Below are 26009 nucleotides of genomic sequence, written 5' to 3' on the forward strand. Positions count from 1 at the left end.
ATCCCATATTGCTCCCCGATTGTCATAGTGAAGAAAAAGGATGGTTCCAATAGGTTTTGCATCGATTTTAGAGCAATTAACAAGATCATTGTTTGATGCTGAAACTATTTTGAACGCCGATGATATATTTGTCAAGCTTGTAGGTTGTAGATTCGTGTCTACGTTTGGTCTTTCTAAGGGCTACTGGTAACTTATAATGGACGAGTCATCGAAACAAATCACAGCATTCCAAACCCCACTTGATTTATATCAGTTTAGGGGTTCGGTTTGATAAATGCCTCAGCAAGCTATATTCGCCTTAAGAGTAAACTTCTAGAAGGTATGCAATCAGTTGAAAACTTTATTGATGTTATCATTTTCACAGCATCCTTCCAGGAACACTTATCTATAGTAAGATAATTCTAACAGAGACAGTCACAAATCATGTTGAGGCAATACTACCCTTGTATAGAATAGATGATTTTCGCGACAGATTTAAAATGAAGAGACACCGTTGGGTCCCTAGTTACCAAATTTATCTCCATATTTGATATGTGGTGATCAAGACAGTCGTATGAAAACCATAGTTGAATTATATCATATATATTTCTACACAACTTACGCTACAAATTACAGATATATTTGGAGTGTGTGAGGTGACAGTTTTTAACATTGTGAGACGCATTTCTTCTATTATATGTTCTGAATTAATCTAATGAATTTTTCATAGCAAGGACGATCAGTAAATTACTTAATACGATCAAACTGTTGGAGACAAATGTCACATTCCAGTATCAAAACTTTTGCAGTCGTGACATGTTAAACAGAGTTAAAACTGCCGAGAACGCACCCATAGGTGGTTTCAAGTTTTCCAGAAACTAGTTTCAGTTTAAGACCGATAAATGAGGGAAAAAACTTATTTTGGTTTGACACTGGTTCAAAACTGTTTTTGAAAATAAATGGAAAGTTTTGAGAAATGAGTTGAAACCTAAACAGGTTTCTCTGCAATAAAACGTCCTTTGTTTACGACATCCAGAATGTAAAAAGGAGCGGATCGAGGAATTGATTTTAATCAGACTGCCAAAATCTGAGTACCATATTGAATTTCGACCTTGTACTGAGATGTCACATACATGTATATAGCTTAGCTGAGACAGATATAGATATGTTGTATCACTTAAAAAATACATTTACTTACAGTTTCAAAGTCTAAACCAGTCTTTAATGTTATCGTCCAATGGCTAGAATTGCTATGTATACCAAAGTGAGCATCACTATTCCCCTCGATGAACGTTAGATTCGTAATATTTGTGATGTTGAACAGAACAAATCCTAAAATAAAAATCAAAGTACTGAAAGTACTCATGGGAGTTGAACATTGTGGAAATTCAGTTAGAACAGATAGCACTGGAAGGGTAGGGGGATAAATGACTGAATATTATCATGATTTTAGATACAAATCAACTGTTGTTGTTTTTCAAAGCGTTACAACAGCAAACATGGATAATGGAAGGCCCATGGGCCACAACGCTCCTCGAGTAACTGAAGTTGTGTTGTTGTTTTCTAGAATTTCACCCCTTTATATTCTCATGATAAATGTGACCACATATTAATGTCCAAACATTCAAATCAATATGGTTATCAATGCCTTGCAGTTATGAAGAAGTTTTTTCCCGTGTATATATACATTCAAGTTTAATCCTAGTTGTAGCTAATCTAAGGATTCATTACTTGAAAAGGTAGTCCAATATGCTAAACTGTCACCTGAGTATACTACAGTCCTGTAGAGGATCAATGGAATGGTAAATAATTGTATAATAACTCAAAATAAATGAAATGCAAAAAAATTAAAAATCGTCCGGCATCGGAGATGCACAAACCGAGTTGCGCAAGGAATGGGCATAAAGGAAACCGGCAGAAAAGTTTGCAAGAATTATCAAGCAGGGAGCAAAATTTTGCGTACATAAATTTCAGCCGACTTAAATCCTTTGACCTTGACCTTTAACCCTTGACCAAAATCAATAGGCTTCAGGGTTCGAAATTCACTTTTTCAAGCACTAGTCCGTACGGACTAGTCACTATTGATGTTCACTAGTCCGCAAAGCATTTCACTAGTCCATCCAGTATATCATTAAATAATCATTTTATTCAAGAGTATTTAATGAAACCAAACACATCACAGTTGCAAGCAATTCATTTTCTGACACCTTCAGAAGAAAAAGACCACCATACTTTATTTTGCATTCAAGATCTTCAGAAGCATACAGTAACCTCCGAGTTAATCCTTTTTATAAATGTCCATAAGTGCGTTCGAGATCGACGTTACCATTGTTTTCGTGCTCAGTTCTTACAGTCACAGGAGTTCGAAATTTTATCAATAAAGTCAATAAAATTCACTCGATTTACCAAGCCATGAGCTATAGTGTTACAAACTCCTGTGTTTGAGTCGTGAATGACGAGAACATGTGCGCACAAACGTGCTTGTTCTTAGATCACACTACTTGCAGTTCTTGCACCTCGAATCCGTTCTCGTGATGCGTACTCGGAGTTCGGAATCGGCAGGAATTTGTGCTCGTTCGAAGAATGGCGGTCTCGAACGCACTCCATGTGTTTGAAAGATCAGGATGTCATAGTCACGCAAACACTTAATCATGCAGGTAATCGACCATAAGTTCAAACATCTAAGAGACTCAGACAAATCTTGCTAAAATCTTAACCAATTCAAGATTGATTTCCGGATTTTCACTAGTCCGTACAGACTAGTGCTATAGAGAGTTTCCTAGTCCGACACGTTTTTTACTAGTCTCGGACTTACGGACATGAGGTAATTTCGAACCCTGCGGCTTCTTTGTCTCATCAAGGGCGATAATCCATCTAAGTTTAATTGAGATCCTATAATTTGTTAAAAAATTATAGTGCAGAAAACAAAATTTTCTCCAATTTCAGTCTATTTATAGCCACTGTGACTTTGACCTTGTGACCCCGGAATCGATAGGCTTCTTGTCTTACTGAGGGTGACAATCGATCTAAGTTTGATTGAGATCCTATAATTCGTTCAAGAGCTATGGTGTGGAAAACAAAATTTTCTCCAAATTTCAGTGTATTTATAGCCAGTGACCTTGACCTTTGACGTAGTGACTCCAGAATCGATAGACTTCCTGGTCTTACTGAGGGTGACAATCCATCTAAGTTTGATTGAGATCGTATGATTCGTTCAAGAGCTATGGTGCGGAAAACAAAATTTTCTCCAAATTTCAGTCTATTTATAGCCACTGTGACCTTGGCTTTTGACCTAGTGACCCCAAAATCGATAGGCTTCCTCATCTTACTGAGGGTGACAATCCATCTAAGTTTGAATGAGATCCTATAATTTGCTCAAGAGCTATGGTGCGGAAATGAAATGTTGATGCGTGCCCGCCCAAAGGCACTTCATCAGATCATAAGCCAAGTTCGACTTCATCGCAACTCCGCTAAAAATGAAACACTAGTCAAATAATGTTATTCATTGCCAAGGTATTTGGGATATTATACTGTGGCTCAAACAGGGGGTGAATGAACCTGACAGTATGGGAAGCATATAGTGGAATCAGACTTGTGATGCTGGAAATTTATAGTGATTAATAAACTATACATGTACAAGATCCATAACTATTTTTTTTTCAGTTTATGAGGGAGAATCCTCATGTCTCTTTCATCTGTAGACAAATAAACTGTAGACAAATAAACAATGTGTTTTGACCAGAGTAATTTCCAATCCTTTTTGCAGCATAAATTCAACATTGTGGCAACTGGGTTAAACTTTGATAGTGAAGTAATACATGGCAGCACCTTATCCCATGCTCTTAAAATTTCTGTTTGACACACACTCATGACATCCACTCAAACATTACAGAGTGCAGCAAAATCCCATTGTAATAGGGGATTCAAAATGGATAACTGGTACAAAATATGGTACATACTATTCGAAAAGGATAATGAATTTGACATATTGATGTCTTGGAAAAGGAAATTCTGACATCGGGGCTCTAAGCGTTTTCAAACATTGTCATTTGATAAAAGTGTTCTACATTTTTAAAAATAGAGATTAATATGTCTTTACATACATAGGTGAGAAAGTTTCCATTATTCCTAGCCGAGACATACCATGTATGCGCAAAAAATTCATAAACAAATATCAAAATACTTACGTAGAAAATGTGGACCTTACCGTCATCAAGCGCAGTGAAACACGCCATTTCGAGATTTTCGCCGACGAAAGCTCGGTAACAGTAATGAATAAGGTACACTAATTTTGTATCTATTTTGTGACTTTCTTTATTAAAAGGAACAGTTCTCTAATGTGTAACGTGCAATTACTACGTAATTCAATAACTTGAAGCATGAAGCAGTTTCACTTTGCAACCAGATATAAGAAATTTTATTTCGTATTCCGATCCCGATCGAAAGTTGTTGACTGGGAATGACGTGTTTTAATTCAATATACATGTAACATCAAGCATTTTTTATATCACATTAAAAAAAACCAAATATATACACATACACAATGTTGTAGAGTTATTTCTTGTAAATTTTCTGAGGTTTCGCACCATATTCGATATTTCGCGCCACGGTGTCAATAGGTCTTGTGTGCAGTTGTCGTTCGTTTCCCTATCAATGTTTATAGGTGACGCTGCGCTACAAACGACAATTTTCAACCTTATCTTTTATTTTTCTATGTATATCAGTATCAATTTGATCGAAATCTTGTATTCAAATTGATTTGAATACAATATCATTGCATTTACTTACATGTCAATTATCAAAATTAGATTAATTCAGAAAAGTTACATGGATTATTTAATGGCGGATGTTTATAATAGTTTATGTTGATTTACCTAGGAGTAAATCAGCTGACACAGAACCCCCGTTGACGACCACTATACAAATCAATACAAATTACTACGCAGAAAAGTGCGTGATGACCAAGGGAGATTGAACATAGTTCAACTCCCAAAAACACAATTACACTCATTTTATGTCTCTCGCAAGATCAAGATTATGTTAAACTGTTTTTAAAATTCCGGGTGCATTTCATTTTTAATTTGATTTTGTATGAGAATGTACAATGTCAAACATTAAAAAACATGAATTTCTTTGTTGCAAATATTTTTTATTTAGATAAGCATTTTTCAATTCTGCAAATTTCGTGTATACCTTCACCCCAAAATATTTTACATTCAGAAAGAAAAGAAAACTAACATTATAATGCACATGGTTGTGTATAATGGTAATTTCAAGCTGACTTTCCACGAAATCAATTTTGTATACCACAGTGTTTAACAAACCAGTACATTGATTTCTAATTACCTAAAAAAAATCAAGATTCTGGTGGCTTGTGTAATCAAAAATAGCATTTCTAGGTATCGAGAGTAAATCTTTAGGGATGAAATGAAACGGCAGGGATTTCAGTGTTAAATTTGCATGTTAGAGTTTCGAGAGATTGGGGGGGGGGGGTGGTGTTAAGGGAATGAAGGTAGATCTACATGTATATAATCATGCGCAGAAAAATATGTGACTGGGAGATTACTCCTTAAAGGAGTTATAAAATTGATCATTGTTCGTTATCTCCACCCTTCAAAATCTTTCAGAGATCAATGTTTGAAACTTCAGATTAAAGAGTTAATTAGAGTTTTGTATAATATTTGGAAAAACAACGACCCTCAAAATAGACACTTGATTAATAGTTGTGTAATTTGTCAAGTAAAGCTCAGATTTGCAATCAATCTAATTAAAATTAGATGTTAGATCCGCTCACATACTCGCTACACGTTTGTGTAACGAGTATGTGAGCTGATCTAACATCTAATTTTAATTAGATTGATTTGCAATTGAAATCTTATTACTTGAACATATTAACAGGAGATACACAGAGTATGCCTCATTTATATTCAGTCATTTTGAACACATGACAACCCACATTTAGAAGCAGATTTAGAAGCAGATTCAACGTCTTTAAAATTCATACATCACAATATAACATCCTCAAGGGATCACAGCTAGTTTTTTTTAATCCTATTATTTATCATTTACAATAGAAATGCCTGAAAATATCAAACCTGTAGGAGAATTTTCTTTCAGTTTGTACACTGTAGCATTTCCTAAAGTATTTTGACATCCTGCACCGGTAACAGTGGCATCTTCTGTAATGTGAAATAATATCAATTAACTAAATTCCTTCTGCACTCTGATTCAAGTAACGAACAATGACAAAGCAAGTAGGATAAACAGTTGTGGATCTGAGTAGAATTTTTTGTACCCTCATTCCATTTATTTAAAATAAAATGGTAATTTCATTCTATGACATTTAGCAGTCTGCATCCCCCCTTTGGGGGTCAGAAATGGTACAATCATGGGTCACAACCTCCTCCCCATTTGAAATCTTTCTAAATCCGACCTGGTGGCAAATGCTCAAACAACTGAACAAATTGTATTTTTGTTATCATGGGGTTTGCCGTTTCAAAACTAAAAAGGAGGAGAGCAATTTTACGAGAAATTCAAAACTTCAGAACGAATCGGAGACAGGATGAGAAGGAGAGTCTGCTTGGATTCTTTACCATAGTACGTATCAACCAGCTTGGGGCTCTTGGATCTTGTTGCAAAGCAAAACCATAGGTTTTCCCCTGTATTTATCGATACCCCAGTTGTTTTCCCTCGTCCATACAAACATTTTGCAGCCTCACTGTATATTGGTTTGTGCATACTCATAAAACCTATACACCCAACAGCTTGTTTCATGATAGTCAGTAACATAAGCTCAGAAATGTAACTCAGTACATGGCAACATGAAAAGGTGAATTTAATGGATAGTGGCCAATCTAACAAATGTCACAAAATCAAGAGAAGGGTAAATATGAACCCCTTGACACAGCAGAGTTGCAGTTATGTGCTTAGAAGGAGTAAACATCTCTTGTTGACCGGTCACACCTGGCATGTGCCCTCTATCTTGATCAGGTACACAGAGAATTTCGTTGTTAAAATCAGTCTGTAAAGAATCGTCTATCAATTGGTCAGCCATAGGAGACAGCTTTTTCAATTACATAAAATATATCTAACTGCAATGTGGAAATACCATAAAAGAGCTGGGTTAAATCACCCAAATGGAAAGTTTTCACTCAATTGAGTGAGTTGTTATACAGTAAATCTGGATATTTTTGCGTCGATTTATTTTTGCAAATTTGAGTAAAAAGCTTTTATATTTATTCTTGTGTTTCTTATTTTTGCGAATTTATGCTGGAGCTAAAAATAAATCGACAACTAAAATTCCATCGTACGAATTTATGCCATTTAATTCAGTTCTGTCAACCCAGCAGACATTGATTTATATACTTATAAAGACTCTCGCTAGGCGTGGGTGCATTGAAAACAAAATTACAAAATTTAATTATGTCTTTTTCTAGCTTTTAAAAATAATGCCGAGCGTGACAATATACCAAACTATCTATAAGATTGTCGATAAAACGTGAAAGTGTATATTTGATGAAATCAATTTATTCTATTTCAAAAGTACTGGTAAATCAACACGTGTAAAAACATTAAAAAACGTGTGAAACATTTGGAATAAAACTGGTACACTTTTAAAACCAAATGCCATTTTATCCAGTACCTCCCCTAACATAAGGGGACGACCACGTTTAATCCTCGGCAATCCATTCACTTCTGCGTCAAGATTCAGCTTCCTTTTTCGGGACGACTCGGTTTTATAATTTTTCTTTAAGTTCCGCACAGTAGACTCCTTCAAGTTAAAATCACTAAAATGTCGCAAAGCTTTCGGTGTTCCATGTTCAAATGTATATTTGGCTACTTTGGCTCTCATTTCATCTGTTAAAATCGTGTAATTTCCCCTTTTTAGGACTTGATGAACTGTATAGAATCTTTAACTCCTCGTTCACCAGCTTTCTCGCTATGCTATTTGCATTTTCAGTTGATCGATGTCGGATAAAAATTGAAATTGAAATACTTAGCGGGGGAGAGGGTTAAAAAGAATCCCGTAAGATTCCGTCATCCGACAACGATTACCCGTTAGTGGGAAAAGGAGAGGACAAGTGATTGCTAAAACACATTTCATTTGTGAATAAACAGTAGAAAAGGTATTCAGAATGTTATTCATAAATGTATTTTTTTTTATTTATCAATCGATTAGTTTCAACATCCATCAAATTCATCATATTCAGTTTTAAGGAATGGGTGGGTGGGGGTCTTTGGTTTTTCGTAAGACACTGAACTTTTGATCTCAACCCTTATGGTTTTTATTTTTGAAATTATGATTACAGAGTGATTGAATTTTGTATACAGGTGTGACCGGTCGACAGGGGGTGCTTACTCCTCCTAGGCAACCGATCCAACCTCTGGAATATGTTTACCCAACTTCTTATTTTCATTCCTTATAGGAGTTATGAGATTGATCACTGTTGGTTATCTTCACCTTTCAGAAAGATGTACGATAATTTTCTACATGTCAAATAGTCAATTTGAATAAGTATATTTTTGGGTTAACTGTGTTTATAAGGGGAAGCCACAAACGGCCTAATCACCTAAATAACTAGGGATTCCATAAATCTTCATTTCATATTGTAATGAGATCATATAATTAATAAATACACGAAAAACATACACAGTAATTAACTTGAATCAGTGGCAATTGTAGAGAATATGTATGGTCGGCAAACTTACATAAAAATGTTTTTTAGAAGGTAAGTTTTTAGCTTTGAGTTAAAATATCGACAAATTCTTTTGTTCTGAATGTCACATATTACCTACAGTAATAGTAACGAAAATTGTATATTACAAAAACAAACAACTGTATATTACAAAAACAAACAACTGTATATTACAAAAACAAACAACTGTATATTACAAAAACAAACAATTGTATATTACAAAAACAAACAACTGTATATTACAAAAACAAACAATTGTATATTACAAAAACAAACAATTGTATATTACAAAAACAAACAACTGTATATTACAAAAACAAACAATTGTATATTACAAAAGCAAACAATTGTTTAACATCTTGTTAATTTTGAAGAAAAAAAATCTCTTTTGTGTAAAACTTTACAGAACACTATTTTTCATCTGTATTAGTGTAGCCTGATCATCAATTCAGATTCTGAATTTATGACAGGATTATGATAAAAGCACAAAATTACAGAAACATGGGATAAAATACAGGAAAACATCGGTACACACACATACACTATATACATTTCTATAAATGTAAAGAACTAAAAATGACCAACGACACGAACAACAAAGAATTGTCAAATTTTCAGGACGACCTGTTCCTTCCTCGGGACGATATAATATTTACATAGAAAAGAAAACATAATAGAAAAGGAAACTAAAACTGCAACTAAACTACAAAAGCTGATAACAAACAAAACGTCTATATATTAGAATTATTCAGTGTAAAATGTGGCAATAGAAAAGTCTGTTCCCATCGACCGTCAAGACTGATCTGAACTGATCAGTCCTACGCTGGATCAAGTCAAAGACAAAAAACGAGAATCGGTCTTTGCGGTATGTGAACTCGTTCTAATGACGGCTTATAATGAGCATTTCGTACCTGGAGGTGTAAAGCTGTATAACTAGTGTTAAACTGTGATGGAAAATAAAATATATCATAAAAATCAAAAAGTAATATGAAAAGATTAAATCAAAAAATAACTAGTTCTAATTGTAACGGGGACCGTTACAGATGTTCCCCAAACCTCCCCCAATTAAAAAGTGATGTCCTTGTGAATCTATAGGAAAAAATCATTTTATTTTATCCTTTAATTACATGTAGTACGTTCAATATGGTCATTTCAGTACCAAGAAATGAAAGAAAGCGTTGCACGTGCATACACGCGCATGCGTGTACGATTCCGAATTTTTGTTTATGTCGTTCAACAAGCATTTGTATCATATACCCACAGTATGAATTTCGTAACCTTTCCACCACATATAAGGAAGTTATAGCGATTTTAAAATCGTCCAATCAGAATTCAGCACACGTGCATACACGTGCTGAGCAGTAATTCTAACCACAGCAATTTGTAAGGAGTACCAAGACACATCTAAATCCCTAATATCAATAGAATTTGATGAAAAACAAAAACGTTATCGTTCTTTAAATATTGAACATTTGAAAAACGTTGCACGCGCATGCGCGTGTGCGTTGGCATTTTTTGTTACACCAAAATATAGATACACATATTGTCTACGTATGCTGTGAATATCATCTCATTCGCTTCATAAATAAGATAGTTACAGACGTTTTAGTACTATCCAATCAAAATGAAGCTCACGTGCATGCGCATGCAAATTGGTAATTTTGACCATGCAAATCAGTTAAGGGTCTCAATATCTACTTATGATATGAATATCAAGCCATTTCAATGAAGAACAAAAAAGTTAGACTGATTCCAAAGTTAGAGTACAAATTTTGTAATGCACATGCACGCGCATGCGTGCGCGTGCAGACAAAATAAATATCATTTTTGATATCTACAAATGATATACTACCATCATATTTAGGTTTCATATCGATCCCTTTAATATTCTGATTTTCCATTTTTTGTACCAAAATTGCAGTGCACGTGCGCGCGCGTGCATGCACATGCAGACAAAATGACTATCACTATGCACATCTACAAACGCTATACTATCATCCTGGAAACTTTCATATCGATCCCTTTTGTAGTTTCTGAGAACACTACCAGACAAAAAAGTACCGGAGAAAAAGAATAATAATAATAATAACTAGTTCTAATTGTAACGGGGACCGTTACAGATGTTCCCCAAACCTCCCCCAATTAAAAAGTGATGTCCTTGTGAATCTATAGGAAAAAATCATTTTATTTTAGCCTTTAATTACATGTAGTACGTTCAATATGGTCATTTCAGTACCAAGAAATGAAAGAAAGCGTTGCACGTGCATACACGCGCACGCGTGTATGATTCCGAATTTTTGTTGATGTCGTTCAACAGGCATTTGTATCATATACCCACAGTATGAATTTCATAACGTTTCCACCAAATATAAGGAAGTTATAGCGATTTTAAAATCGTCCAATCAGAAATCAGCACACGTGCATGCACGTGATGAGCAGTAATTCTAACCACAGCAATTTGTAAGGAGTACCAAGATACATCTAAACCCCTAATATGAATAGAATTTGATGAAAAACAAAAACGTTATCGTCCTTTAAAAATTGAACATTTAAAAAACGTTGCACGCGCATGCGCGTGTGCGTTGGCATTTTTTGTTACACCAACATATAGATACACATATTGTCTACATATGCTGTGAATATCATCTCATTCGCTTCATAAATAAGATAGTTACAAACGTTTTAGCATTATCCAATCAAAATGAAGCGCACGTGCATGCGCGTGCAAATTGGTAATTTTGACTATGTAAATCAGTTAAGGGTCTCAATATCTACCTATGATATGAATTTCAAGCCATTTCAATGAACAACAAAAAAGTTAGACTGATTCCAAAGTTAGAGTACAAATTTTGTAATGCGCGTGCACGCGCATGCGTGCGCGTGCTGACAAAATAACTATTATTTTTCATATGTATAAATGATATACTATCATCCTATTTAGGTTTTATATCGCTTCCTTCAATATTCTGATTTTCCATTTTTTGTACCAAAATTGCAATGCACGTGCGCGCGCGTGCATGCACGTGCAGACAAAATGACTATCACTATGCACATCTACAAACGCTATACTATCATCCTGGAAAGTTTCATATTGATCCCTTTTGTAGTTTCTGAGAACACTACCGGACAAAAAAGTACCGGAGAAAAAGAATAATAATAATAATAATAATAATAATAAGAAACAGAGTAAAAACAATATGTTCCCAAACTTTGTTTGGGGAACATAACTAGAAACTCATTACTAGTAATGAGTAGGTCTTCCGTTAGACCACTTCCGGTAAAGAGCTTTCTATACCTACGAAAACCATTTAAATGTATCAGAAAATGTGCCTTAACAATGAATGGGAAATGTATTATCGAATTTTTTACTCCTTTCTCGTAACTTCCGGTGACGACCGGAAGTACTACTCAGATGCGTTTTCCTATAAATGACAGCGACTCTTTACTGTCTATATTCCCTGAAAATTGCACGTCTCTATCTGACAGAGTTCTCAAAAAAAGAAGTAAACCTAAGAAAGAAAAAGTAGTAGGTTACTACCGACCGGAAGTCAATTTTGAAAAACAAAATTATCAAAACTTTGGAAGTTTATACTTTTATTAAGACATGTGAAAATCATATGAAAGACTTCAAATATAAGCGAGATTTATGGGGACAAAGAGACGAAAATTAAAAAGGTATTTTATCAAGAAACCGGAAGTAGTCGTTTTGACTACCGACAGAGTCAATATTCTTTTGACACTTTGAAAGATACTTAATAAACTAGTATAGGTTTCAATTTAAAAGAAAAAGTTTGAAATTTGCGATTCTTTCCATCACTTCCGGTGACGACAGGAAGTGACGGTCGACATGTTCAACCCACTACTGCACGCCTACAAACGGAGATTGATCATCCCTGAATGTTTGATGAACCTATATTTTACTTTTTCCAAGAAAAATGCTGGACAAAATTCCTTTTGAGAAACAAAAAATCGGCCATATTTTCCGACCGGAAGTGAATTTTGTAAAAACAAAAAGAATTATAGCAAGGTCATTTCATAACACATTATTCCTGAAAATTTCAGCCATCTCTGAGAAATCACTCGAAGAAATCGGAAAATCGATAATTATTCAAATACTTCCGGTATAGACCGGAAGTGACGAACAAAAAAATTGAATGTATGTGTACAATGGACTAATGTTAGTTGATCAACTCTACAAGTTTCAAGCGTCTATCTATATTCATTATTGAGAAACTGAAAAAACAAGGTTTGAATATGTCCACCCTATATCTCACGACTGGAAGTGAATTTTTTCAAAAATATTTAAATTTACTCTACACATTTATAGTGTCTATAACATATGTTAAATTCAAATCATTAACTTGTTTTATGACCGAGATTTATGGCACTGAAAAATGAGAGAATGAATAGTCTTTCTTTGATATAACCGGAAGTTGGAGTTTCAACTTCCGGTGGGGTCAACATTTTTTTGAGAATTAGAACCAGAGCTAGTAAACCGATATAGGTTTTAGTTTGAAAGAAAAAAGTTTGAAATATATGATTCATTTAATCACTTCCGGTGACGACCGGAAGTGACGGCCGACATTCTTAACCCCCTACTGCACGCCTACAAAGTGAGATCTATTAACTCTGAAAATTTGGTGACTCTATCTTTTACCGTTTCTGAGAAAAGCGCTGGACAACGAAAACAGCTAATAAGCCGTATTTGCCGACCGGAAGTAAATTTTACAAAAATATTTGACGTTACTCTAGACATTTATAGTGACTATTATATATTTAAAACTCAAGTCATTAACTAGTTTCATGACCGAGATTTATGGCACTGAAAAATGAGAGAATGAATAGGCTTTCTTTGATAAAACCGGAAGTTGAAGATTCAACTTCCGGTGGGGTCAACATTTTTTGAGAATTAGAACGAGATATAGTAAACCGAATTAGGTTTCAATTTGAAAGAAAAAAGTTTGAAATTCATGTTTCCTTTAATCACTTCCGGTGACGACCGGAAGTGACGGCCGACATTCTTAACCCCCTACTGCACGCCTACAAAGTGAGATCTATTAACTCTGAAAATTTGGTGACTCTATCTTTTACCGTTTCTGAGAAAAACGCTGGACAAAATATCTTGTAAAAAGACGAAAATTGGACATATCTTCCGACCGGAAGTGAATTTTGAAAAAATGAAAAAAATGCCTCGAGGTACCATCGTTCTCTATAACCTGTGAAAGTTTCAGGAAAATCCATCCAACGGTCTCGGAGACGAAAGGGGAAAAAATAATAATAATAATAATAACTAGACACTCATTACTAGTAATGAGTAGGTCTTCCGTTAGACCACTTCCGGTAAAGAGCTTTCTATTCCTACGAAAACCATTTAAATGTATCAGAAAATGTGCCTTAACAATGAATGAGAAATGTATTATCGAATTTTTTACTCCTTTCTCGTAACTTCCGGTGACGACCGGAAGTAGTATTCAGATGCGTTTTCCTATAAATGACATCGATTCTTTACTGTCTATATTCCCTGAAAATTTCACGTCTCTATCTGAAAGAGTTCTCAACAAAAACAAGTAGACTAAAGAAAGAAAAAGTAGCAGGTTACTACCGACCGGAAGTCAATTTTGAAAAACAAAATTATCAAAACTCTAGAAGTTGATACTTTTATTAAGACATGTGAAAATCATATGAAAGACTTCAAATATAAGCGAGATTTATGGGGACAAAGAGACGAAAAGTAAAAAGATATTTTATCAAGAAACCGGAAGTAGTCGTTTTGACCACCGACAGACTCAATATTATTTTGACACTTTGAAAGAGAGTTGATAAACTAGTATAGGTTTCAATTTAAAAGAAAAAGTTTGAAATTTGCGATTCTTTCCATCACTTCCGGTGACGACAGGAAGTGACGGTCGACATGTTCAACCCCCTACTGCACGCTTACAAACGGAGATTGATCATTCCTGAATATATGATGAACCTATATTTTACCTTTTCCAAGAAAAGTGCTGGACAAAATTCCTTTTGAGAAACAGAAAATCGGCCATATTTTCCGACCGGAAGTGAATTTTGTAAAACAAAAATACTGATAGCAAGGTCATTTCATAAGACATTATTCCTGAAAATTTCAAGAAAATACATCCAGCCATCTCTGAGAAATCACTAGAAGAAATTGGAAAATCGACATTTTTTCAAATACTTCCGGTATAGACCGGAAGTGACGGACAAAAAAATTGAATGCATGTGTACAATGGACTAATGCTAGTTGATCAACTCTACAAGTTTCAAACGTCTATCTATATTCATTATTGAGAAACTGAAAAAACAAGGTTTGAATATGTCCACCCCATATCTCACGACCGGAAGTGATATCTACAGAAATATTTAAATATAATCTAGACAATTATATTGTCTCTAACATACGTAAAATTCAAATCATTAACTTGTTTTATGACCGAGATTTATGGCACTGAAAAATGAGAGAATGAATAATCTTTCTTTGATATAACCGGAAGTTGGAGTTTCAACTTCCGGTGGGGTCATCATTTTTTGAAAATTACAACAAGACCTAGTAAACCGATATAGGTTTCAATTTGAAAGAAAAAAGTTTGAAATTTATGATTCATCAATCACTTCCGGTGACGACCGGAAGTGACGGCCAACATTTTTAACCCCCTACTGCACGCCTACAAAGTGAGATCTATCAACTCTGAAAATTTGGTGACTCTATCTTTTACCGTTTCTGAGAAAAACGCTGAACAACGAAAACAGCTAATAAGCCGTATTTGCCGACCGGAAGTAAATTTTACAAAAATATTTGACGTTACTTTAGACATTTATAGTGACTATTATATATGTCAAATTCAACTCATTAACTAGTTTCATGACCGAGATTTATGGCACTGAAAAATGAGATAATGAATAGTCTTTATTTGATATAACCGGAAGTTGAAGATTCAACTTCCGGTGGGGTCAACATTTTTTGAGAATTAGAACGAGATATAGTAAACCGAAATAGGTTTCAATTTGAAAGAAAAAAGTTTGAAATTCATGATTCCTTTAATAACTTCCGGTGACGACCGGAAGTGACGGCCGACATTCTTAACCCCCTACTGCACGCCTACGAAGTGAGATCTATTAACTCTGAAAATTTGGTGACTCTATCTTTTACCGTTTCTGAGAAAAACGCTGGACAAGATATCTTGTAAAAAGACGAAAATTGGACATATCTTGCGACCGGAAGTGAATTTTGAAAAAATGAAAAAAATGCCTCGAGGTACCATCGTTCTCTATAACCTGTGAAAGTTTCAGGAAAATCCATCCAACGGTCTAGGAGACGAAAGGGAAAAAAAAAAAAAATAATAATAATAACTAGTTCTAATTGTAACGGGGACCGTTACAGATGTTCCCCAACCTCCCCCAATTAAAAAGTGATGTCCTTGTGAATATATAGGAAAAAATCATTTGATTTTAGCCTTTAATTACATGTAGTACGTTCAATATGGTCATTTCAGTACCAAGAAATGAAAGAAAGCGTTGCACGTGCATACACGCGCACGCGTGTATGATTCCGAATTTTTGTTGATGTCGTTCAACAGGCATTTGTATCATATACCCACAGTATGAATTTCATAACGTTTCCACCAAATATAAGGAAGTTATAGCGATTTTAAAATCGTCCAATCAGAAATCAGCACACGTGCATGCACGTGCTGAGCAGTAATTCTAACCACAGCAATTTGTAAGGAGTACCAAGATACATCTAAACCCCTAATATGAATAGAATTTGATGAAAAACAAAAACGTTATCGTCCTTTAAAAATTGAACATTTAAAAAACGTTGCACGCGCATGCGCGTGTGCATTGGCATTTTTTGTTCCACCAACATATAGATACACATATTGTCTACATATGCTGTGAATATCATCTCATTCGCTTCATAAATAAGATAGTTACAAACGTTTTAGCATTATCCAATCAAAATGAAGCGCACGTGCATGCGCGTGCAAATTGGTAATTTTGACTATGTAAATCAGTTAAGGGTCTCAATATCTACCTATGATATGAATTTCAAGCCATTTCAATGAACAACAAAAAAGTTAGACTGATTCCAAAGTTAGCGTACAAATTTTGTAATGCGCGTGCACGCGCATGCGTGCGCGTGCTGGCAAAATAACTATTATTTTTCATATGTACAAATGATATACTATCATCCTATTTAGGTTTTATATCGCTTCCTTCAATATTCTGATTTTCCATTTTTTGTACCAAAATTGCAATGCACGTGCGCGCGCGTGCATGCACGTGCAAACAAAATGACTATCACTATGCACATCTACAAACGCTATACTATCATCCTGGAAAGTTTCATATCGATCCCTTTTGTAGTTTCTGAGAACACTACCGGACAAAAAAGTACCGGAGAAAAAGAATAATAATAATAATAATAATAATAAGAAACAGAGTAAAAACAATATGTTCCCAAACTTTGTTTGGGGAACATAACTAGTTTTAATTGTAACGGGGACCGTTACAGATGTTCCCCAAACCTCCCCCAATTAAAAAGTGATGTCCTTGTGAATCTATAGGAAAAAATCATTTTATTTTAGCCTTTAATTACATGTAGTACGTTCAATATGGTCATTTCAGTACCAAGAAATGAAAGAAAGCGTTGCACGTGCATACACGCGCACGCGTGTATGATTCCGAATTTTTGTTGATGTCGTTCAACAGGCATTTGTATCATATACCCACAGTATGAATTTCATAACGTTTCCACCAAATATAAGGAAGTTATAGCGATTTTAAAATCGTCCAATCAGAAATCAGGACACGTGCATGCACGTGCTGAGCAGTAATTCTAACCACAGCAATTTGTAAGGAGTACCAAGATACATCTAAACCCCTAATATGAATAGAATTTGATGAAAAACAAAAACGTTATCGTGCTTTAAAAATTGAACATTTAAAAAACGTTGCACGCGCATGCGCGTGTGCGTTGGCATTTTTTGTTACACCAACATATAGATACACATATTGTCTACGTATGCTGTGAATATCATCTCATTCACTTCATAAATAAGATAGTTACAAACGTTTTAGCATTATCCAATCAAAATGAAGTGCACGTGCATGCGCGTGCAAATTGGTAATTTTGACCATGTAAATCAGTTAAGGGTCTCAATATCTACCTATGATATGAATTTCAAGCCATTTCAATGAACAACAAAAAAGTTAGACTGATTCCAAAGTTAGCGTACAAATTTTGTAATGCGCGTGCACGCGCATGCGTGCGCGTACAGAAAAAAGAACTATTATTTTTCATATCTACAAATGATATCCTACCATCCTAATTAGGTTTCATATCGCTTCCTTCAATATTCTGATTTTCCATTTTTTGTACCAAAATTGCAATGCACGTGCGCGCGCGTGCATGCACGTGCAAACAAAATGACTATCACTATGCACATCTACAAACGCTATACTATCATCCTGGAAAGTTTCATATCGATCCCTTTTGTAGTTTCTGAGAACACTACCGGACAAAAAAGTACCGGAGAAAAAGAATAATAATAATAATAATAATAATAAGAAACAGAGTAAAAACAATATGTTCCCAAACTTTGTTTGGGGAACATAATAACTAGTAATCCTAATTGTTCGCGAACAATTAGAGGTCTTTCCACCTTTTCAGACATTCAAACAATGTCTCTGAATACAAAAAAATGTGTAATTTATATGCTTTAGATGGTATAAAAATTGCTTATTTTCAAAGTTTCTAGATGACCTTGACCTTTGACCTTGACTTAATTTTCAAGGTCAAAGGTCAGGGATGTCACTTCAGTTGGTCCTGTCTTCTTACAACAAATACTTTAGGAGTTGTAAATTTCTACGCTAAATTTAAAATTTTTAAGGGCATTAATTCCTGTTAGGGATCAACGAATCATCAAAAACAGGAAGTCATCTTTTACAATTGATCAGGCAATAAGTTTAGTGAACATTTCGTGTTTGTCCCATTTACAGTTTCAATACTGTAGTGATAACAATGGTTTTTACGCAAGTCGCTGTAAATCGAAGAAAGGTCAAAGTTCAGAGTCGTAATGCAATGCATTGACTTAAGTTGCTTATTGACATATTGTGCATATTATACCTAATCTGTACTTTAGATGCTTTAGACGCTGTGAAAATTGCTTATTTTCAAAGTTTCTAGATGACCTTGACCTTTGACCTTGACCTAATTTTCAAGGTCAAAGGTCAGGGATGTCACTTCAGTTGGTCCTGTCTTCCTACGACAAATACTTTAGGAGTTGTAAATTTCTACGCGAAATCAAAAACTTTCAAGGGCATTAATTCCCGTTAGGGATCAACGAATCATCAAAAACAGGAAGTCATCTTTTACAATTGATCAGGCAATAAGTTTAGTCAACATTTCGTGTTCATCCCATTTACGGTTTCCATACTGTAGTGATAACAATGGTTTTTACGCAAGTCGCTGTAAATCGAACAAAGGTCAAAGTTCAGAGTCGTAATGCAATGCATTGACTTAAGTTGGTTCTTGACTTATTGTGAATATTATACCTAATCTGTACTTTATATGCTTTAGACGGTGTGAAAATTGCTTATTTTCAAAGTTTCTAGATGACCTTGACCTTTGACCTTGACCTAATTTTCAAGGTCAATGGTCAGGGATGTCACTTCAGTTGGTCCTGTCTTCCTACGACAAATACTTTAGGAGTTGTAAATTTCTACGCGAAATCTAAAACTTTCAAGGGCATTAATTCCCGTTAGGGATCAACGAATCATCAAAAACAGGAAGTCATCTTTTACAATTGGTCAGACAATAAGTTTAGTGAACATTTCGTGTTCATACCATTTACGGTTTCCATACTGTAGTGATAACAATGGTTTTTACGCAAGTCGCTGTAAATCGAACAAAGGTCAAAGTTCAGAATGGTAATGATATGCGTTGACTTAAGTTGGTTCTTGACTACTTGTGCATAGTATACCTTATCTGTATTTTATATGTTTTAGACGGTATGAAAATTGCTTATTTTCAAAGTTTCTAGATGACCTTGACCTTTGACCTTGACCTGATTTTCAAGGTCAAAGGTCAAGTATTCCATTCCAGTTGGTTCCGTCTTTCTACGACTTATATTTTAGGAGTTTTGAATTTTTCCGTAAAAATTGTAAACTTTCAGGGCCATTAACTCCCTTTAGGGATCACTGAAAACTTAAAAGTAAACACTACAACGCTTCAGCTTGATCGACTTAAGAATTTAGTGAAAGTTTCATGCTCTTATCATTTACGGTTTTCGAGGTGATCCGATAACAAGGGTTTTTTGCGTAAAGTCCCATAAGTTCGTTAGGGGTCAAAGATCAAATACGCAGGGTGAGATCTGAGCATGTTTCGAGATGTCAAATATGATGGTCTAAATTGTTTTTCGATAAGTCTTAAAACGTCAAGAGCTTCTCGCGGCGGAAAGAAAAGAAGACAAATAATAATAATAATAATAAAAATAATAATAATAAAAAACAGAACAATAACAAAAGGTCTTTCCACAGAAAGGTGGAAAGACCTAATAATAAACAGTAGAATCACTAGAAACTAGTTCTAATTGTAACGGGGACCGTTACAGATGTTCCCCAAACCTCCCCCAATTAAAAAGTGATGTCCTTGTGAATCTATAGGAAAAAATCATTTTATTTTAGCCTTTAATTACATGTAGTACGTTCAATATGGTCATTTCAGTACCAAGAAATGAAAGAAAGTGTTGCACGTGCATACACGCGCATACGTGTATGATTCCGAATTTTTGTTGATGTCGTTCAACAGGCATTTGTATCATATACCCACAGTATGAATTTCATAACGTTTCCACCAAATATAAGGAAGTTATAGCGATTTTAAAATCGTCCAATCAGAATTCAGCACACGTGCATGCACGTGCTGAGCAGTAATTCTAACCACAGCAATTTGTAAGGAATACCAAGACACATCTAAAACCTGAATATCAATAGAATTTCATGAAAAACAAAAACGTTATCGTCCTTTAAAAATCGAACATTTGAAAAACGTTGCACGCGCATGCGCGTGTGCGTTGGCATTTTTTGTTACACCAACATATAGATACACATATTGTCTACATATGCTGTGAATATCATCTCATTCGCTTCATAAATAACATAGTTACAAACGTTTTAGCATTATCCAATCAAAATGAAGCGCACGCAAATTGGTAATTTTGACCATGTAAATCAGTTAAGGGTCTCAATATCTACCTATGATATGAATTTCAAGCCATTTCAATGAACAACAAAAAAGTTAGACTGATTCCAAAGTTAGCGTACAAATTTTGTAATGCGCGTGCACGCGCATGCGTGCGCGTGCTGGCAAAATAACTATTATTTTTCATATGTACAAATGATATACTATCATCCTATTTAGGTTTTATATCGCTTCCTTCAATATTCTGATTTTCCATTTTTTGTACCAAAATTGCAATGCACGTGCGCGCGCGTGCATGCACGTGCAAACAAAATGACTATCACTATGCACATCTACAAACGCTATACTATCATCCTGGAAAGTTTCATATCGATCCCTTTTGTAGTTTCTGAGAACACTACCGGACAAAAAAGTACCGGAGAAAAAGAATAATAATAATAAGAAACAGAGTAAAAACAATATGTTCCCAAACTTTGTTTGGGGAACATAATAATAATAACTAGACACTCATTACTAGTAATGAGTAGGTCTTCCGTTAGACCACTTCCGGTTAAGAGCTTTCTGTTCCTACAAAAACCATTTAAATGTATCAGAAAATGTGCCTTAACAATGAATGAGAAATGTATTATCGAAATTTTTACTCCTTTCTCGTAACTTCCGGTGACGACCGGAAGTACTATTCAGATGCGTTTTCCTATAAATGAGAGCGACTCTTTACTGTTGATATTCCCTGAGAATTTCACGTCTCTATCTGAAAGAAATCTCAACAAAAAGAAGTAGACTAAAGAAAGAAAAAGTAGTAGGTCACTACCGACCGGAAGTCAATTTTGAAAAACAAAATTATCAAAACTTTAGAAGTTGATACTTTTATTAAGACATGTGAAAATCATATGAAAGACTTCAAATATACGCGAGATTTATGGGGACAAAGAGACGAAAAGTAAAAAGGTATTTTATCAAGAAACCGGAAGTAGTCGTTTTGACTACCGACAGAGTCAATATTCTTTTGACACTTTGAAAGAGAGTTAATAAACTAGTATAGGTTTCAATTTAAAGGAAAAAGTTTGAAATTTGCGATTCTTTCCATCACTTCCGGTGACGACAGGAAGTGAGGGTCGACATATTCAACCCCCTACTGCACTCTTACAAACGGAGATTGATCATCCCTGAATATTTGATGAACCTATATTTTACCTTTTCGAAGTAAAATGCTGGACAAAATTCCTTTTGAGAAACAGAAAATCGGCCATATTTTCCGACCGGAAGTGAATTTTGTAAAAACAAAAATAATTATAGCAAGGTCATTTCATCAGACATTATTCCTGAAAATATCAAGAAAATATATCCAGACTCAAAGAAATCGGAAAATCGACATTTTTTCAAATACTTCCGGTAGAGACCGGAAGTGACGGATGAAAAAATTGAATGTATGTGTACATTGGACTAATGTTAGTTGATCAACTCTAGAAGTTTCAAGCGTCTATCTATATTCATTATTGAGAAAGTGAAAAGACAAGGTTTGAATATTTCCACCCCATATCTCACGACCGGAAATAAATTTTACAAAAATATTTAAATATACTCTAGACATTTATAGTATCTATAACATATATAAAATTCAAATCATTAACTTGTTTCATGACCGAGATTTATGGCACTGAAAAATGAGAGAATGAATAGTCTTTCTTTGATATAACCGGAAGTTGGAAATTCAACTTCCGGTGGGGTCAACATTTTTTGAGAATTAGAACGAGACCTAGAAAACCGATATAGGTATCAATTTGAAAGAAAAAAGTTTGAAATTTATGATTCATTAATCACTTCCGGTGACAACCGGAAGTGACGGCCGACATTCTTAACCCCCTCCTGCACGCCTACAAAGTGAGATCTATTCACTCTGAAAATTTGGTGACTCTATCTTTTACTGTTTCTGAGAAAAACGCTAGACAACGAAAACAGCTAATAAGCCGTATTTGCCGACCGGACGTGAATTCTACAAAAATATTTGACGTTACTCTAGACATTTATAGTGACTATAATATATGTAAAACTCAACTCATTAACTAGTTTCATGACCGAGATTTATGGCACTGAAAAATGAGAGAATGAGTGGGCTTTCTTTGATATAACCGGAAGTTGAAGATTCAACTTCCGGTGGGGTCAACATTTTTTGAGAATTAGAACGAGATATAATAAACCAAAGTAGGTTTCAATTTGAAAGAAAAAAGTTTGAAATTGATGATTTATTTAATCACTTCCGGTGACGACCGGAAGTGACGGCGACAAAAAATAATACGTGCATGCACCATAGAGAATATAGATCTATCATCCCTGAAAGTTTCATTCGATTATCTTTAGTGGTTTTCAAGTTTACCCCCGGACAAAGTTTCTTTCAAAAACCGGAAAATCGGACGTATCTGACGAACGGAAGTGAATTTTGAAAAAATGAAAAAACTGCCTCGAGGTACCATCGTTGTCTATAACCTGTGAAAGTTTCAGGAAAATCCATCCAGTGGTCTCGGAGACGAAAGGGAAAATAATAATAATAATAAAGAATCACTAGAAGGTCTTCCGTTGGAAACGGAAGACCTTAATAATAATAATAATAACTAGACACGATCTCGTTGCGAGCAACGAGTAGGTCTTCCGTCCGATTTGTTGATGCACTCGGAGTTAAAAAAAAAAAAAAAAAAGACAAATGAGTCCCAATTTAGTTTCCGACTTTAAGACACTTTAGATATAATCAATTTTTCATATCATAAGCTTCTGAAGCAAAGTTGCGGTGAAATTCATTTGAAATTCGACTCTCCAGGCGAGCCATAAGGACCGCGGGCCTATTTCTTGATGTCATTTGTTAGCCCTCTATAGACTCAACAACTTTAGTTCTATATGTCTTTACAAAATATTTACCTGTAAAAAGTTATTGAGATCGACCGATATCGACAAAAAATCGACTCTACAGGCGAGCCATTAGGACCATAGGCCTATTTCTTGATATCAATCGATAGATCTCGATAAACTGAACAACTTTTGTTCAATATGTCCTCACAAAATATTTACCAGTTACAAGTTTTTGAAATCGACTGATATCGACAAAAATCGACTCTACAGGCGAGCCATGAGGCCCACAGACCCATTTTTTGATATTGATCGATAGGTTATGACACATTGAACAACTTTTGTTCAATAATGCTTTTCAAAAAATATGTCGTTTTAAAGATATGAGGCGTCAAATATTTACGATTTTGGCCCTTAAAATCTCTAATTACGTAACATATGACCTACTTTTTGATTTGATAAGATCAAGCTCGTTGAGATGAACATTTCCGCTTCTACAACTTATTATAAAATATTAATAGTTTCTGAGATATTCTGAAAAACATTCGGACCCTTCTGAACCCCTAATTTAAAGGGCCAGCCCGTTTTGCTTGATATCGTAAGAAAGGCCTTGTCATTTGAAACATTTTTTGCTCAACAAGTATTTAGAAATTCTTTACCGTTCTCGAGTTATCTCTACAAGAAATATTTAGGGGCCAAACTGTAGCTCCCTAACGGGGCCACATAGGGAAAAAACGAAATGTACATATTGTTTAGATTATCATTCTGAACAACTTTTGTTCAATAATGCTTTTCAAAATATTTGTCGTTTTCAAGATATGAGGCGTCAATTATTTATGATTTTGGCCCTTAAAATCCCTTATTACGTAACATATGACCTACTTTTTGATTTGATAAGAACAAGCTCGTTGAGATGAACATTTCCGCTTCAATGACTTATTACAAAATATTAATAGTTTCTGAGATATTCTCATAAACCTTTGGACCCTTCTGGGCCCCTAATTTAAAGGGTCAGCCCCTTTTGCTTGATATCGTAAGAAAGGTCATGAGATTTCAAACATTTTTTTGTTGAACAAGTATTTAAAAATTCTTTACCGTTCTCGAGTTATTTCTAGAAGTAATTTTTAGGGGCCAAACTGTAGCTCCCTAACGGGGCCACATAGGGTAAAAACGAAATATGCATATTGTTCAGATCATCATTCTGAACAACTTTTGTTTTTTATTGCTTTTCAAAATATTTGTCGTTTTCGAGATACAAGGGGTAAAAAATTTATGGTTTTGGTCCTTAAAATCCCTTATTACGTAACATATGACCTAAATTTTTATATGAATAGATTTGGATTGTTGAGATGAACATTTTTTGTTCTTTGACTTATACCAAAATATTAACAATTTTTGAGATATTTGATCTAGACTTTGAGCCCTTCTAGATCCCTAATTTAAGGGGCTAGCCCCTAAATCTTGATATTTTCGAAAAGATCTCGTAAATGTGCACAACTTTTGTTCTACATGTCTTAACAAAATATTTGCAAGAAAAAAGATATTGGAGATCAAAGGTCAAAAATCGCCGAAATCGGCCAAAAATTTTGGCATCCATTTTTTCAGGTCCAGGCGAGCGTTTATGCAAATCGCCTCCGGTAAAATCGAATCCCCCACAAATCTTCTAAAATGTTTACTCTATCTTGTGTAGAAATTTCAAGACTCTAGCTTCAAAACTAACGGAGGAGATGCGTGGACAACAAGGCCCTTCAAAAAGTCACTAAAAGAGAGATAACTCCTGACCGGAAGTGACGTCAAGCACGAAATTTTGCAAGCAAAGTCTCGTCACCAAAAGACATCTTTCCTGAAAATTTCGTGAAAATCGATCGAGAAATGGCTGAGACAAACGCGTGTACTACCAAGGAAAATAATAATAATAATAATAATGAAGAAGAAGAACGCGAACAATAATAGTAAGGTCTTCCGCAGGAGACGGAAGACCTTAATGAAGAAGAAGAACGCGAACAATAATAGTAAGGTCTTCCGCAGGAGACGGAAGACCTTAATAATAAACAGTAGAATCACTAGAAGGTCTTCCGTTGGAAACGGAAGACCTTAATAAGAAACAGAGTAAAAACAATATGTTCCCAAACTTTGTTTGGGGAACATAAATATCCAATCTAGCAATGGAGTATAGAAAAAATGGGGGGGGGGGGGGTAATTAGGGAGACTAAGTAAGGATATATAAATAAATTGAAAAATGTTTTTTGACTGTTAATGATGATGCCCTAACAAGT

At 34.9% G+C, this 26009-nt stretch overlaps 1 protein-coding gene across 1 annotated transcript in view; it reads right to left on the reverse strand.

Annotated features, from left to right (window-relative positions):
* LOC125670462 (protocadherin Fat 4-like) overlaps positions 1 to 26009 on the reverse strand; it is a 249559-nt gene that overhangs the window by 219054 nt on the left and 4496 nt on the right. The window contains exons 4-5 of the mRNA XM_056161239.1: positions 6075 to 6158; positions 1178 to 1311 (exon numbers count right to left, since the gene is read on the reverse strand). Of these exons, the coding sequence (XP_056017214.1) occupies positions 1178 to 1311; positions 6075 to 6158 (218 nt within the window). The remainder of the gene's footprint in view (positions 1 to 1177; positions 1312 to 6074; positions 6159 to 26009) is intronic.

The sequence above is a fragment of the Ostrea edulis genome, chromosome 4, assembly GCF_947568905.1.
Source record: "Ostrea edulis chromosome 4, xbOstEdul1.1, whole genome shotgun sequence".
Classification (NCBI taxonomy): Eukaryota; Metazoa; Mollusca; class Bivalvia; order Ostreida; family Ostreidae; genus Ostrea; species Ostrea edulis.